The sequence below is a fragment of the Tachyglossus aculeatus genome, chromosome 13 (genome assembly GCF_015852505.1).
Source record: "Tachyglossus aculeatus isolate mTacAcu1 chromosome 13, mTacAcu1.pri, whole genome shotgun sequence".
NCBI lineage: Eukaryota > Metazoa > Chordata > Mammalia > Monotremata > Tachyglossidae > Tachyglossus > Tachyglossus aculeatus.
The window spans coordinates 21,837,270-21,853,717 of record NC_052078.1 but is presented as its reverse complement, the minus strand read 5'-3'; the positions used below and the strand labels follow the sequence as shown (position 1 = coordinate 21,853,717).

The 16,448-nt window shown below is 40.4% G+C and overlaps 1 protein-coding gene across 5 annotated transcripts in view; it reads right to left on the bottom strand.

The window, feature by feature from the left end:
• Positions 1–16,448, bottom strand: part of NEBL (nebulette) — a 201,971-nt gene that overhangs the window by 78,578 nt on the left and 106,945 nt on the right. For 3 of the 5 annotated variants that reach the window (XM_038755580.1, XM_038755581.1, XM_038755582.1), the window contains 3 exons: positions 13,268–13,372; positions 10,393–10,503; positions 1,780–1,890 (listed from right to left, as the gene is read on the bottom strand). The exons of the other annotated variants lie outside the window; for them this stretch is intronic. In XM_038755580.1, coding sequence (XP_038611508.1) covers positions 1,780–1,890; positions 10,393–10,503; positions 13,268–13,372 — 327 coding nt within the window. The remainder of the gene's footprint in view (positions 1–1,779; positions 1,891–10,392; positions 10,504–13,267; positions 13,373–16,448) is intronic. 5 annotated transcript variants of the gene reach the window in all.

The window sequence follows — 16,448 nt, the reverse complement described above, 5'->3', positions numbered from 1 at the left end:
GGAAGATGTGTGCCTGCAATAAGACGCTGAAGCGGAGGTGAGTAATTGTCTGTCGGATATGAGGAGGGAGGGCATTCCAGGCCAGAGGCAGGATGGGGGTGAGGAGTTGGCGGCAAGATAGATGAGATCAAGGCACAGTGAGAAGGTTAGCATTAGGGGAGGGAAGTGTGCAAGCTGGGTTGTAGTAGGAGAGTACCAAAGTGTGGTAGGAGGGGACAAGGAAATTGAGTGCCTTAAAGCACAGCCCACTAAAGTCCAGTTTCTGCAGCCTTCATTCCTCTGAAACATCAGTCTCCAAGGTCACCTATGAGCTGCTCTTCATCAAATCTAATGGATGCTACTCTACCCTGATTCTTCTTGGCCGCTCGCCTGCCTTTGAAACCATGGATCACTCCCTTCTCCTGGAAACACGGTCTGACCTTGGTTTTAATGACAGGGTTTCGTTTTCCCTGGTTCTCCTCCAAGGCTCTGGCCATTCCTTTTCAGTCTCTTTCTCCACCTCTCACCCCGATTGTGGGCGTTGGGGTGGTGAGTCGTCCCTCCTGTGAAGTCTAACACCTGGGCCATATCTACCACTAACTACTGCTGCTGCATGTCTTTGCCAACTTACACATCTGTGCACTTGTAAACACTTGTCCGCTTTCTTATGGTACTTATTAAGTGCCTACTCAGTGCCAGACACTGCACTAGAGAAGCAGCATGGCCTAGTGGGAAGAGCACGGGCTTGGGAGTCAGAGGACATGAGTTCTAATCTCAGCTCTGCCACTTATCTGCTGTGTGACCTTGGGTAAGTCACTTCACCTCTCTGGGCCTCAGTTACCTCATCTGGAAAATGGGGATTAAGGCTGTGAGCCCCATGTGATATAGGGACTGTGTCCAACCTACCCTAGTGCTTAGAACGGTACTGGGCAAATAAGCCCGTAACAGATATCACAATTAGTATTATTATTAATTATTATTGTTATTACTATGCATTTTGCCTTTGCTTTGCATGTAAGCTTGTTGTGGGCAGAGAATGTGTCCATTTAATGTTATATTGTACTCTCCCAAATGCTTAGTACAGTGCTCTGTTCATAGTAAGCGCTAAATAGATATGATTCTATGAGTGAATGAATGAATGTGTTGCTACCTCCCCACTTTTTTGCTCACTGTGCTTGCTTTTGACAGTGAGGAACCACAGCATGAGAGGCACTGTGCCAACCACTAAGAATAATTCAGAGCTCTGTCTGAGGGCTACTTACCAGATCGCCAAGCCTCTTTCTGGCCAGTGAAGAGGACTTAAAGAATGGAAGTACAACCTTTCCCGCCCTTAGTGGCCCCCACCTGACCTGACCCAACCACCCTCCCACTAGCCACTGGTCTGGTGGTCACCACACACCTAGGGGTGGTTCACTGCTTTCAGTGTTGGAACAGAGCCGGGAGGAAACTGGCGGCCCGATCGGAGCTGGGGCCAATGAACCAATGAGCTGCTTTCCAGCTCCGGTCTCCTAGGATTGAACATCTGCATAATATTTTCAAGTCTAACTGAAGGTTTATAAAGTTTGTGCCAAAATATAATGAGCCTTGTTCTCCTGCCTGGGGCCTTTTGAGGGGGTTTCCCCAAGCGTCGGAAAACCGAGAAAAGGGAGAGATCCCTGAGCATTCCCAATCCCTCCCCACCCCACTCCTTCCCTACCATCAGCACCAACCCAAAAGAAGGAGTAACACCCCCATCCTCCAATGCTGCGGTGTCTCTGTGGAATTTCACAAATGGGCAGCGATGGCGTAGCATACGCTTACATTACTCTGGTGCTTATTGACTTCCATGGCATGCTTAACATCTGGCAGCTCCTTCATATGGGTATAATCTGAAGCTCCTTTTTCCGCATCATGTTTCTGTTTGTAGAGAACCTTGAAAGGAAAGATAAATTCAATTTCAGTCTTCCTTGACAGAAGCTTTCCTTTCATGAAAAGAAAGTCCTTTACTTTTTAATTTTTTTTTTTTTTTGGCTGAGGTTTCATACTTTCACCTCAGCTGCTGGCTAAACCTACCTCAGCTTCTATCCAAGGTAATAAATATTACAGTCTGGTTCTAATGCTACTGTGTGATGTCTGCTGTATTTCTGACTACTTAGCTAATACTGCCATGTCTGAGAAGATGGACTAGGGTCTCATGTTTAGCTTTAATGCTGCTCTCCAACATGACTTCACAACCACATTAGACTATGAGCAAATATGAGCAAATACTTTCCTCAGGATCAGTCCCTTCACTTTGCTTTCTTTCTTTTCTTTCCTGCTAAGCACTTAGTTCAGTGCAAGCACTTAGTAGAGTGCTCTGCACACAATAAGTACTCAATAAATACCACTGAATGATTGGTTGATTTCCTATTACTTCTTCTGTCTCTCTGTCACTTTTTCTGTTCTCTCTGTAACTATATATGTCTGTCTCTCTTTGTCCTGCTCTCTCTTTGTCTCTCTCTCTCCCTCATACCCTTCTCTTCCAAACTGCAAAGAACAAGACTCACATTCATGCCCCTATAAATCTCCAATCCAGGAGCACAAGTGTTCTCCATGGCATGAAGACAGTACTTTTAAATCACTTTATTACATATTCATGTACCTTTTAAATGATTTAGGAAAATACAAAATAGTTTATTGTGTTCACACAAGAGAAAACGCAGTTAACAAGATGAGAGAGGACCGGCAGTGGTTACCATGATCTGATGCTGTCTTAAATTTACGAAACGGCTTTTCTCAATCATTTAAAGAGTGTGAAAATGCACAGCCAGCTTCCCACTGACCGAACTCTATCTGTTTCCATTAAGAAAAAATGCTGATCTTTGATGCCATAAGGAACATGTATACACAGAAGATTAACTTTCAGGAGATTCTACTGCAGAGACAAAATGGTCCCTAAGCAAACAGAAGATGTTAGAACAATGCAGTTGAAAGTCATTCAGCACATGAAAGAGTTGAAAATAAAGACATCAGGACTAAAGGCAGAGACTGTAGTAACTAATACATTTATTGACAGAAAACCCTATGAAGGTCCGCTGGATTCCATGGAAAGGCAGAGAGAAAAAAGAGCAAAGTATTTCAAAGTGTCAGACAGGGGTGTTGAAAGAGGTATATAAAACACCTAAAAGAAGTGCGTGAGATGGAGAAGGCTCACACAAGCGCATAATCAAAATCGTCAGATTTTCATCATGAAAAATGCAACGAAAGCATTTGAACTTGATTGAAATTTGAAGAAAACCTGTATGCCAATATTAACTAAATGATCCTTCCTTGTTAATATTAAGTCAGAATGATCCATCTATTTGGGGAAGAATTTAAAGGTTTCAATACCCAACATTTAATATCATTCTAGTTCAGAGGTGGTCTTACAGTATTATCAGGGATCAGAATCCTAAAAAATGACTTATTTTTTAAATAGAAAGAATAAGGGATATTATAAAAGACTGATATAAATAAATAGGAAAGATTTGATGACTTTACTGTTGATAATGGTAGAAATTGCTCCTAAGAAAATGTGCTTAATTTGAAATTAAAATACTAATATCTAAGAATGGCACTTCTGAACGCTTGGAGTAATATTAATTGTGGTACTTGTTAAGTGCTTACTATGTGCCAATCACTGTACTAAGCACTAGGGTAGATATGAGATCATTAGGTTGGACACAGTCCATGTCCGACAAGAGGCTCACACTCTTAATCCCCATTTTACAGATGAGGTAACTGAGGCCCAGAGAAGTGAAGTGACTTGCCCAAGGTCACACAGCAGACAAGGGTGGAGCTGGGATTAGAATGCAGATCCTTCGGACTCCCCTGCTCTATCCACTAGGCAACACTGCTTCCCTGAAGAGGGTATGACCCTGTGCATACCCTCTGGCACTCTGTGGCCTTCCAAGAGCATATGTACAGAGTCTCACCACACAAGGCCTTTATCATCAGAACCTAGCTATGAAACCAGGAATTTGGGAAGGGGAAATGAGAAGGCTCCGATTCCGCAATAATATTGGTCACAGAACAGTTGAGGGATGGTGGGGACAAACTGTGGACCCAGACTGGAGGCTGGGAGGTCTCTGAGTGGGCATTTTGTTTGACTTCCATTGGATTTTCTCTCTGCCTGATACTGTTAACATCTATCCTGTGACTACAATTTGGCCTAGTGGAGAGAGCATGGGCATCGGAGTCAGAGGACAAGGGTTCTAATCCCAGCTCTGCCAATTGCTTGCTGTGTGACCTTGAGCAAGTCACTTCACTGCTCTGTGCCTCAGTTTCCTCACTGTAAAATGGGGATTAAATACCTGTTCTCACTCCTACTTACACTGTGAATTCCACTTGGGGCAGGGACAATGCCCCACCTAATTAACTTGTACCTAACCCAGCATTGAGACAGTGTTTGACACATAGTAAGCACTTAACAAATACCACAAAAAATATAAATTTATGTACATACTTATAAATTATTTATTTATATCAATATCTGTCTTCCCATCTCCACTGTAAGATTATTGTGGGCAGGGAATGTATCTACCAACTCTGTTGCAGTGTGCTCTCCCAAGTGCTCAGTACAATTGTTGTGCACACAATAAGATCTCAATAAATGCCACTGATTGATATCATATGTTCTTGCTTCCCTCATTCCTAAACCTAAGGAAACTCCTTTTCTAGTTTTCCACCAGGTTAACAGGCCAAAACATGGTAAGGCATTGAGGTTAAAATGGACTATTTTAAGGTGAATAAAGTTTCCACTATTGGGTGAAAGGGAAGAATTGTCTGAGTCAAATCCTACCTCTATCCCGAGGTGATTACTGGCAAAGGAATTCCTATATTCCTGGTCCTTCTAGCATGGGATCACACTCACATCCCCCCCAAAAAAACTGATCCCATCCAAACCATTTCTCTATGTGAAAAACGAATCATAATTCTTTCAAACCCTGGCCAACATGGGTTTTCCTACACAGGCAGAGTGGATTATTCACAAAAATGTCAATCACTCCCCAGAGTCAACAGAAATAGGCCAGCTGCCATAAAGAGAAAGCATCATATTTTCCAGGATTTTTTCACTTTGACATTGTATGATATGCCAAAGTATAAATAGAAACTATAGAAGCGACCCAGAAGAAGGAAAAAAAAAAATACAAAAACAACCCACACTTTTGTTAGCTTTGTGGTGAGTTTTCGGCAAGAAAATATAGCAATTATGTTATTTATCAGAATTACTTTGAATTGCTAAAATGGAGCAGTTATGGTCCACTTTGAGGGGGATGGAGAAAACCTGGTAAAGATCTAGAAAAAACGATTAATGGGACTGTAACAGCCCCTCAAAGGAACATCATTTAGCCTAGAAAAGAGAATGTTTAGGAAGGACTTCAAGCTAAGAAGAATTATTAGAAGGAAGACATTAACCAGCCCTTCTGTATCTCCTTAAATAACAGAGTTAAGGAAATGGGTTTAGATTGTAGTTCAAGAAAGTTTGGTCATATGTGGGTGGGGAAGACTATGTTTTTACTATAAAGTGAATAAACACTAGAACAGGCTCTTAAAAGAACTTAACAATATTCCCTTTCCTGGGATAATTTTCACTGTGGGCAGGGAATGTGTCTACCAATTCCACTATATTGTACTCTCCTAAACACTTAGCATGGTATTCTGAACATAGTAAGTGCTCAGTAAATGTGACGGATTGAACAGGCCCTGCAATCAGTAGTATCAACTGTCATGAGAAGTAGCGTGATTTAGTGGAAAGAGCACGGGCTTGGGAGTCAGAGGTCATGGGTTCTAATCCTGGCCCCACCACTTGTCTGCTGTGTGACCTTGGGCAAGCCATTTAACTCCTCTGTGCCTCAGTTACCTCATCTGTAAAATGGGGATTAAGACTGTGAGCCCCACGTGAGACAATCTGTTTACCTTGTATCTACCACAGCACTTAGAAAAGTGCTTGGCACATAGTAAGTGCTTAACAAATACCATTATTATTATTACTATCTCAACACTTGGATCTGTGCCTTTGGGGCATTAGATATTCACCTCAGACCCACAGCATTTATATACCTATCTTTAAATTATATAACATGCATTATGTATTGATATCAGTGTCTGGCTTCCCCTCTAGAAAGCAAGCTTGTTGTGGGCAGAGACTGTGCCTGCCAACTCTGTTGTGCTGTACTCCTCCAACCACTTAGTACAGTGCTCTGCATCCAGGAAGCACTCAGTAAATACCACTGATGATGACGATAATAAACTGGTTTAGATGCAGTTTACTGCCTAGAGGTGGGGGAATTTCCATAATTTCAAAGGGAATGCTTAATAACAGGACTAGATCAGTTTTAAAATATTGTGTATATGGAGAATAAAACACTTGGGGATTTCACTCTTTTTTCTGACTAGGAATGGTTTGACTACATGTTTTCATATGGCTAAGTAGCTCATTCAATATTTTAAACTGACCCATTGATAATTTCAAAAACATAAAACTGTAGGCTTCAGCATTTTAGTGGCTTCCATAGGATCATCATAAACAATAATTTATCAAGTATCCCATTAATACAAAGTTTAAAAGGCTATATCACTTTCTATTCAGCATTAAAAAAATTAGTTCAGTTTTAACTCCATAAGGAATCATGTGAATTATGTGAACATCACACTAGCGACTACTGTGCTTTAATTCATCACGTTTGCTTTCTGCTTTTAAGCTAATGGAAACTTATTTCACAAATACATTTTTTGAATTATGTTCATTAAATAGTAAGTTATCATTTGAGTAGTGTTCCCCATACTATAATCTTTGATTATTTGAGACTCTCAATCAATCATATGTATTGAGCACTTACTGTGTGCACAGCACAGTACTAAGCACTTGGGAGAGTACAATATAACAGAGGTGGTAGACACATACCCTGCCCACAACATGCTTACAGTCTAGAGAGAAATAGATATAGCCTAGTAATGAACTATTTCTATCCTGGCTCCAGAAAGTTCAATTTTTAGATATAAAGAAGTATCGGGACTGGGGGGATAAACTGTCATTCCAGAAATTCTAAATCTCATACTCTCTTGGGCCGAAACTCTTAAATCAACCAATCAATGGTATTTATCAATGGTACTTACTAAATCAAAACACTAAGTTCCAGAAATTTTAAAACGGTTTGAAAATAAGGGAACATTTGATCCAATGTAGAAAAGGGGCCATAGGGAAGAAATTATAAGGCCCATAATGCCTCTAGTTTGCCAATCTAGCAGAAGCAGATTACTTTATGACAAATCAAAATTGTAACAAAAATTCCCATAGGGCTCTTCCAGCATCTCAGGGTTCTCAACCATTTTGGGGTTGCATTCAATCACACGGGAATTAGTTATGGCATGTTTGCTTTGATTTCTGAAAGCATGATTTGCAATCGTGTAATATACAACCTACCACTGGCTTAAGAAAGCATGTTCCCAATCAGCTCTTGAAATAGCCTTGTAAGTTCGCTGTAGCAAACATGGGCTTCTTATTAATTTTCCATCTTTATTTCTCCAGTGCTTCTTATCTACTATCAAGTGTGGGACTGTAATTATTTGCTTTATAAAGTAGTCTATAATACCAGTAAGTGGATTGATGGCCAGATGTTAGCATGCAAAGTAAACTATATATTAATCATGGTCAAAGACGCAGAATCACAGGATTATATCTTTAGCCTGGCCTTCCCTGGTTGAGATTATGTCATTCTAGCCGGGTGCAGAGTTGTGGCTTGATTTTATAATTACGAGGGAGTGAAATATATTTTGGAAATGATAGCGAGGCTTATCGTTGAAATTGTGTCATCCGTTTTCAAAGCACTTGGAAATCATGAACGAGGGTCCCTCAGACAAGAAAGGAAAAGGCTCTTTGGCAAGAGCTGACTCATCTAGGATGAAGAGTTTTAAACTCAGTTTGTCTGATTCAAGGGCAAAAGCAACTCAGGCAAATGTAGTGCCCCAATATTCTACAAGACCTCTGACCATCCAGACACAGTTTAGAAATTTTTCTTAGGGATAGATAGCCATGAAGCAAGAAGGAAAGGTGTAGAATGATTCCCAGGGCATACAGAATAAGAAAAATAAACCGGAAGTCCTAATTTATTTAGTCAATTGAATTTCTAGTCTACTGTATGTTGAGCAAGTATACTAAGCTCTTGGGAGAGTTCAATAAAAGCAGCATGGCCTAGTGGAAAGAACGTAGGCCTGGGAGCCAGAGGACCCGGATTCTAATCCCAGATCTGCTACTTGTCAGCAGTGTGACCCTGGGCAAGTAACCTCACTTCTCAGTGACTCAGTTACCTTATCTGTAAAATGGGGATTAAGATGGTAAATGCCATGTGGAAAAGGGACTATGTCCAACCTCATTAGCTTGTATCTGTCCCAGCACTTAGTATAGTATCTAGCACAAAGAAAGGGCTTAACAAATATCATTAAAAATTAAAAATTAAAATTAAATAAAAGTAAAAGATACAAAGAGAAGCAGCATGGCTCAGTGGAAAGAGCACGGGGTTTGGAGTCATGGGTTCAAATCAGGGCTCTGCCACTTGTCAGCTGTGTGACTTTGGGCAAGTCATTTAACTTCTCTGTGCCTCAGTCACCTCATCTGTAAAATGGGGATTAAGACTGAGAGCCCCACATGGGACAACCTGATCACCTTGTAATCTCCCCAGAGCTTAGAACAGTGCTTTGCACATAGTAAGCACTTAATAAATGGCATCATTATTATTATTATTTCTGCCTTTCTCTCCATCTAGACTGTAAGCTCATTGTAGGCATGGAATATGTCTTCCAACTCAGTTGTACTCTACTCTCCCAAGAGCTTAGTAGAGAGCTCTATACACAGTAAGTGCTCAATAAATGCCATTGATGATTTATTGTGGATCTTGGGGAAGTTAGAGAGACACAAACTGTATCACATAGGGGGAGCAAGAGGAAAAACATAGATACAACTGGTGATAGCAAGAGTGGAGAAAAAAGAGTAAATGCATACATAAACAAATTGATAAATACAAAAGTACTAAGGAAGCTGTTGGGATAATATGCCCATGGATGGTGGAAATGAGGTGATAAATAATTCCTGAAGTGGGTCAGATTTTAGGAGGGCTGTATGTGCTGTTCACCCCAAATTGGTCTTGCAGCTGGAGTTTGAGAAGGAAAAGCTACAGGAAAAGCTACAGGAATGAAAATTAGGAATTCTTTGGAAACAGAAAATCATATACTAGAGAGAAGTGAGAGAAGCAGCATGAGCTAATGGAAAGAGTACTGTAATCTCTTCTCTAGACTGTAAAATCATTGTGGGCAGGGAATGTGTCTACCAACTATGTTGTATTGCACTCTCCTAACTGCTTTAGTACAGTGCTCTGCACATAGCAAGCACTCAATACACACCACTGATGATTGTTAATTAGCTAGACACTTAACTGGGGAAATAACACCATTGCCCCCCATCCAAAAAAAAAAAACAACCAAGTTTTTGGAGGAGGATCAGAGATGGCTATCTGAAGCAGAAGATGGAGAACACAACTGGACATAACAATAATAATAATTATGGTAATAATAATAATAATAATAATTTAAGCACTTACTATGTGCCAAGCACTATTCCAAGCACTGGTAGATGCAAGATAATCAGGTTGGACACAGTCCCTGTCCCACAAGGGGCTCCCAGTCTTAATCTTCATTTTACAGATGAGGTAACAGGCACAGAGAAGTTAAGTGACTCACCCAAGGTCACACAGCAGATATGTGGCAGAGCCAGGATTAGAACCCACATCCTCTGACTCCCAAACCCATGCTCTTTCCACTAGGCCACGCTGGACACGTCCTCCTTCGTCTGGCCATCATAAGCAGGAAGGAATTTGCTGAGGATGTAAATGCCGATGACAACCTTGCAAAGGGTTGTCATTAACTGACAGAATTTTGAAATCCAGCAAAGACTGAGAATTCAATCTAAGAAAGAGCTTCCCTACAGGCTTATGGAAATGGTATAGGTTGTGGGAATACAGGAATGGCCTAATTTCAGGGGTCAGAGTGAAAACTACCCAAGAATCAATCAATGGTATTTATTGAGCACTTACTATGTGCATAGCACTGTCCTAAGCACATGGAAGAGCAAAATATAACCATTATTGTAGACATATTCCCTGCCCACAAGGAATTTAGAGTCTAGAGTGGGGGAAGAGACATCAGAAACTGTCCCTTTGCCCTGATGATGTGGGATTTTAGAGACAATACTTCAGTCTTTGCCTCTCTCTGCATCACACTCAGAAAGTTACTAGTGTTGCCCAATTGATGCTTCAAATAAACGTTGTGGCCCCTTATCATCTATTTATCGACCACCATTTTTAACTTCAAGGATTAGTCACTCAGCTGCACACATGCAAAAATAATTCTGAAAAATGGTACCTTGCTCTGAAGCTGGGTGACTTCTCTTGCAAACACACTGTCAATTGTGGCTGGCATCTGTTTATAAAGTGATTTGGAGAGATTCTGCTTAACTGTGCCTTTGTACTTGGACTAGGAAACAAGAAGATAAGGCAATGAAAATCCTCATTTTTCCAGAAAATACAGGAAGACCTAAAAAGGAATCTCCAGGTGACAGAACCTATTACCCAATTTATCTGGTTTTTGTTCTTTCTAATGACATTTGTTAAGCGCTTACTGTGTGTCAAGCAGTTTTCTAAGTGTTGAGGCAGGTACAAGTTTATTAAGTCGGACACAGTCCCAGTCCCACATGGAGCTCATGGGTTAAGTTAAAGGGAGGAAGAGCTAATTCCCATTTCACAGATGAAGTAGCTGAGGCCCAGAGAAGTTAAGTGGCTTGTCCAAGGTCAAACAGCAAGCAATTGGTTGAGCCAGGATTAGAAACTGGGTCTTCCGACTCCTAGGTCTGTGCTGTTTCCACTAGGCCATGTTGCTTCTCTAATAGTAGAAGTAGAGGTAGCATTAGTAGTAATAGCACTGTGATGTATTATACAGTCCTATATTATATTGTACTCTCCCAAGCCCTTAGTATAGTGCTCTGCACATGGTAAGCACTTAATAATTGATAATTTTAGACAGTAAGCGCTCAATAAATACGATTGATGATTAATGGTAGTTCGTTTTCATCCATTCATTCAATCTTGATATGTGGTACACTGTACTATGTGCTTGGGTAGTACACCACTTGTCTGCTGTGTGACCTTGGGCAAAATCACTTAACTTCCCTGCCCCTCAGCTTCCTCATCTGTATAAAATGGGGATTAAGAGTGTGAGCCCAATGTGGGACAGGGACTGTGTCCAACCTGATTAATTTGTATCTACCCAAGGGCTTAGAATAGTGTTTGGCACATAGTAAGCATTTAACAAGTACCATAATTATTATTACAGAATAACATAATGACACATTCCCTACCCACAAGGAGATTACACTCTAACAGGGGGAAGAAAACTTAAAAATATTTAAACTACTATCACAAACTGCACAAACACAAACACCTAGGTATTAAAGAGGTTGTAATTAAGTGCCTAAGCGCTGGAGATGGCTAAAAGGGTTGACAGCTGAGATTACTGAATCCCCTAGACAAGGTTTTGCAAAAAGGAAGAACAATAACTAATCAATCTATCAATCATAGTTATTGAGCACTTACTGGGCACAGGGCATTGTGCTAAGCACTTGGGAGAGTACAGTATAACAGTTGGTAGACAAGTTCCCTGCTCACCAGGACAGTTGGTAGACATGTTCCCTGCCCACCAGGAATTTAGAGAGTGAAAACTACCCAAGAATCAATCAATCGTATTTATTGAGTGCTCACTGTGTGCCCAACACTGTTCTAAGTGATTAGGAGCGTACACTACAACAGAGTTGGAAAACATGTTCCCTGCTCACAAGAGAGACTGCAAAGAACACTTTGAGGGCAGCAAAGAAGAAAGAAAATATTGGTTTTCTACTTCATAATCCTCTTCATGTCTCATAAAGCAAAATTATTTATGTTTTTTTCAGATTTGCAGTTTTGCGCATTTTGGCCACAGGTAAAGCAAACAGAAACAATGGAATGGTTGAGTTCTCTAATGAAGTGGGAGGTGTTCACAGTCCCTGTTAAAGGCCTCATCTGGAAAACCACCAAGACTTTATTCAATTCCACTTTACCACTCAAGCCTGATGCATTTTTTAATGGTATTTGTTCACTGCTTACTATCTGCCAGGGACCATACTGAGCATTGGGAATAGATACAAAATAATCAGGGTGGGTTACAGTCCCTGTCCCACATGGAGCTCATAGTCTTAATCCCCATTTTTCAGGTAAAGCACAGAGAAGTGAAGCAACTTACCCTACGTCACACTGCAGACAAGTGGCAGAAGCAGGATTAGACCCCAGATCCTTCTGACCCCCAGGACCTTTCTCTACCCATTAGGCCACGCTGCTTCAATGTTTCCATTGTTTATTTTTTGTTGTAGCTGACGCTTCACTGGATCATGGATCCAATGGACACTGAGTTTCCACTTCCTCCGCATATGCAGTGTGGCTCAGTGGAAAGAGCACAGGCTTCGGAGTCAGAGGTCATGGGTTCTAATCCCAGCTCTGCCACTTGTCGGCTGTGTGACTTTGGGCAAGTCACTTAACTTCTCTGTGCCTCAGTTCCCTCATCTATAAAATGGGGATTAAGACTGTGAGCCCCCCGTGGGACAACCTGATCACCTTGTAACCTCCCCAGCACTTAGAACAGTGCTTTGCACATAGTAAGCGCTTAATAAATGTCATTATTATTATTATTATATGCCAGCAAAGCAGACACAAGGGATCGACATGGCTGCTATACTGTACTCTCCCAAGTGCTCAGTACAGTGCTCTGCCCTCAGTAAGTGTTTGATAACACCACCGATTGACTGACTTTCAGTCATTTGATTGCTGGGCAATTTCAGTCCTGCCATGGTACTTGTTAAGCGCCTACTAAGTGCCAAGCACTGTTCTAAGCTCTGAAGTAGATGCAAGCTAATCAGGTTGGACACAGTCCCTGCCCCACATGGGGCTCACGGTCTTGATCCTCATTTTACAGATGAAGAAATCGAGGCACAGAGAAGTTGATGACTTGCCCAAAGTCAAACACCAGTCAACACTTAACAAAAACAATAAAAAACAGAATAAACTTAGCTCATTCCTTCCAAGTGCTTGCAATTTATTCTGAATATTTTCTGGACTTCAGAAAAACTTTAGGATGAATTTCACAAAGGGTCTGGACTTTACTGCTTCAAGGAACCAAAGCTGATAAGAAAGTTCTTCTGTTTGTGATATCTTACCTCAGAAATAAAAGCACCTATGTTTTTCACATGATTTAGCAGAGGGGTGTCAGTCACAGATGTACACTTGTCTTTAGACTTTTTATATTCTTCTCTATAGTGGATCTACAAGAGAAATGTATGTTAAATATATATGTTTAAATCAATATTTGCATATATGTCTATATCTCTATCAACCTTAAAGAAAAAAACAACATATTTTCTTTCTTTCTGCTGATTCTAAATGAAATACCAAAGGGACCAACACAAATTCTGACAGACTCACTAAATGAAACCCAGGAGCCAACGATAACAGAGGTGCCCATCCGTTGCCCTAGTTGATATATAATTTTCTTTTTCTAGTCTTTATTCTCCTATTTTCTTCCATCTTTTGCTTTTTCTGTTTTTCTGAGCTGTTGTTTTCACATGGATTTCTTGGGAAGCAGTTGTTATTTTTGATCAATTGTTCTTTACATTATTGGTTTTTTTCGGCCTTCTTTTTCCAAGTCTATTCATTTTCCCATCATGTGTCTTTAGTCTTTCTTTTTTATTGAAGGACATATTTCACAGGCATTACTGCTCCTCTAGATGTCATCTGCATGACTCTTTTCTTGTTTCTTTCCTTTTATTTCTCCTGGTTTCATCCCTCAATATTAAAAGGGTTACTGATTTCTCACTCTCTTCTTGAGAGATGGGCACTGGGGGAGAAGGAATAGCTTTAAATATTCCAAACACTTTTATTCTACTTTCTTTTCTAATTTTTTAATGATATTTGTAAGCAGTGTGGTCTAGTGGATAGAGCACAGGCCTGGGAGTTAGAAGTAGCTGGGTTCTAATCCCAGCTCCTGCCTCTTGTCTGCTGTGTGACCTCGGGCAAGTCACTTCACTTCTCTGTGCCTCAGTTCCCTCATCTAAAATGGGGATTAAGACTGTGAGTCCCATGTGGGACAGGGACTGTGTCCAACTCAATCACCTTGTATCTCCCCTACTGCTAAGTACAGTGCCTGGAACATAATAAGCACTGAACAAATACCACAATTATTATTATTATCGTTACTATTAAGCACTTGGGCAAGTCATGCCCATGCCTTGGTTTCCTCATCTGTAAAACAGGGATTAAGACTATAAACTCCACCTAGGTCACAGACAGTGTCCAACCTGATTAGCTTGTACCTACCCCAATGCTTAGAACAGTGATCTACACGTAGTAAGGGTTCAATAAATACCACTGATTGATTGATAATATATCCCTGAGATATTTCTAGGGAACTTCCAAAACTAGAGAAGCAACTTGGCCTAGTGGAAAGAGCAAGGACCTGGGAATCAGAAGGACCTGGGTTCTAATCCCGACTCCGCCACATATCGGTTATGTGACCCTGGGCAAGTGGGTTCACTTCTCTGGATCTCAGTTACCTCATCTGTAAAAGGGGGATTAAGACTGTGAGTCCCATGTGGGACAGGGACTGTGTCCAACCTGATTAGCTTGTATTGACCCCCGCGCTTAGTACAGTGCCTGGCATATAACCAGCGCTTAAAAAATGCCATAAAAAAGTAACTGGGGCTGCCATATACCATAGGGTAGAAGTTTCAGCACTGAAGTTCAATGAGACATAAAACCAATTGTACTAATCATTAAAAATGTCAACCCACAATTAAGGTTCAGCAATAGATTCCTGAGACTGCACAGAAGCTGCCTGAAACTTTGTACATTGCATTTGGCTGCTTGAAATCACACTGGAAGCCTATTTATCTTATCTGAACATTCAACTCATCCGGTCTTGTCAGAGATTGGCTCTAATTTTAGGTGTCTGAAATCACAGTGCTCAGGGAGCAGGAATGAAATTGCTAACAGTAGGGTAGTAAATTGTCCACTATTTTGGCCATAAGCAAAAAGCTATGACTCTCCTCTTCCATAATTTAGTAGGAGGAAGAATGACCCATCGTTCACATTAAGCTCAGTTCATTATTACGCCATCCAACCACTTTACTTTTCACTTCACTTTCACATTCTTCTCTTTGGTGGTATGTAGTTATGGACTGCAGGCCCTCCGATAAGAACTGACAGAAGCAACATATTTTAGTCAAGTGTCAAATATTCACTTTCCTCTTCTGTTTAAACAATGACACACACGTCCCAGTTAATTTCTCTCTCTCTCCCTCCCCCCCTTTCTCTCTCTCTCTCTCTTTCTAATTGTATCCAGAAAATGAGTCCAAAGCACACACTTTTCCTTATTTTGGAAAAAGACTGACCATTGTAATTTTGGAAAGTAAAAAATTTCCTCAAATGGGGATAGAAAATTCCTGGAGTCATGACGCAAAGTGGTATTATGCTGACGCTAATCCACAAGGTGTGTGATACCGAAACTAATCTCTTTTGAAAGGGTTTGACTTTTTCATAAGGTTGAACTTTGATTGATTACTAGTTTTGTTGATGACACTCTAGTTCCCAGAATGATTTCTGGCCAATTTGGAGGTTTTATTGTGAAATATAGAAGTTTCCACCTGCAGCTGCAAGGAATGGGATTTACTGGGTTTGTCCTGATATGGAAAAGAAACTTCTTTGTCTTGAAAATCCAAGGAGCCTATAGGTGTTCTTCTACTATGAAAATACATTTTTTGTCTACTTCAATCAATCAATGGCATGTGCTGGCTATACTAAGTGCTTAGGAGAGTACAATACAACAGAGTTGGTAGACATGTTCATTGCCCATAAGAAAGCAAGGGAAATAAAGCCTTTGGGACATATATTCAGACTGAAATACTGAAGGAGTATTTATATGGCATAAACATTCCCAAGAGAGACAAAGATGCCTTCTTGATGATGTTTTAGCTTGAGAAAAAAATTCTTGAAAATATATGAAATTGAGAGTAAGACTGCAATTTCCAGAGCACCAAAGGAGAATTTATAAACATGTGGCTATATTTATTTTACAAATTACTTAGTTCTTTAACTCTTAGGATAATTGTGTTTTAATTAGGATGCCTCTTTTGCATACGTGTCCCTGCTATAGAATGGCATGATCATAATAAAACTCACTCCTAAACTGTATTTCTTCTTAAAATCCCAGCCTGTTTTAATTTCTAACTACAAAAATATAAATGGAACACTTCTGAAACACTGGCCTTTAACAATAACATTTCTTTTAAAAAAAAATCCTGAGCATTTTGTTGTCAAGCATTTTTTCTGATCTAATCAATACAA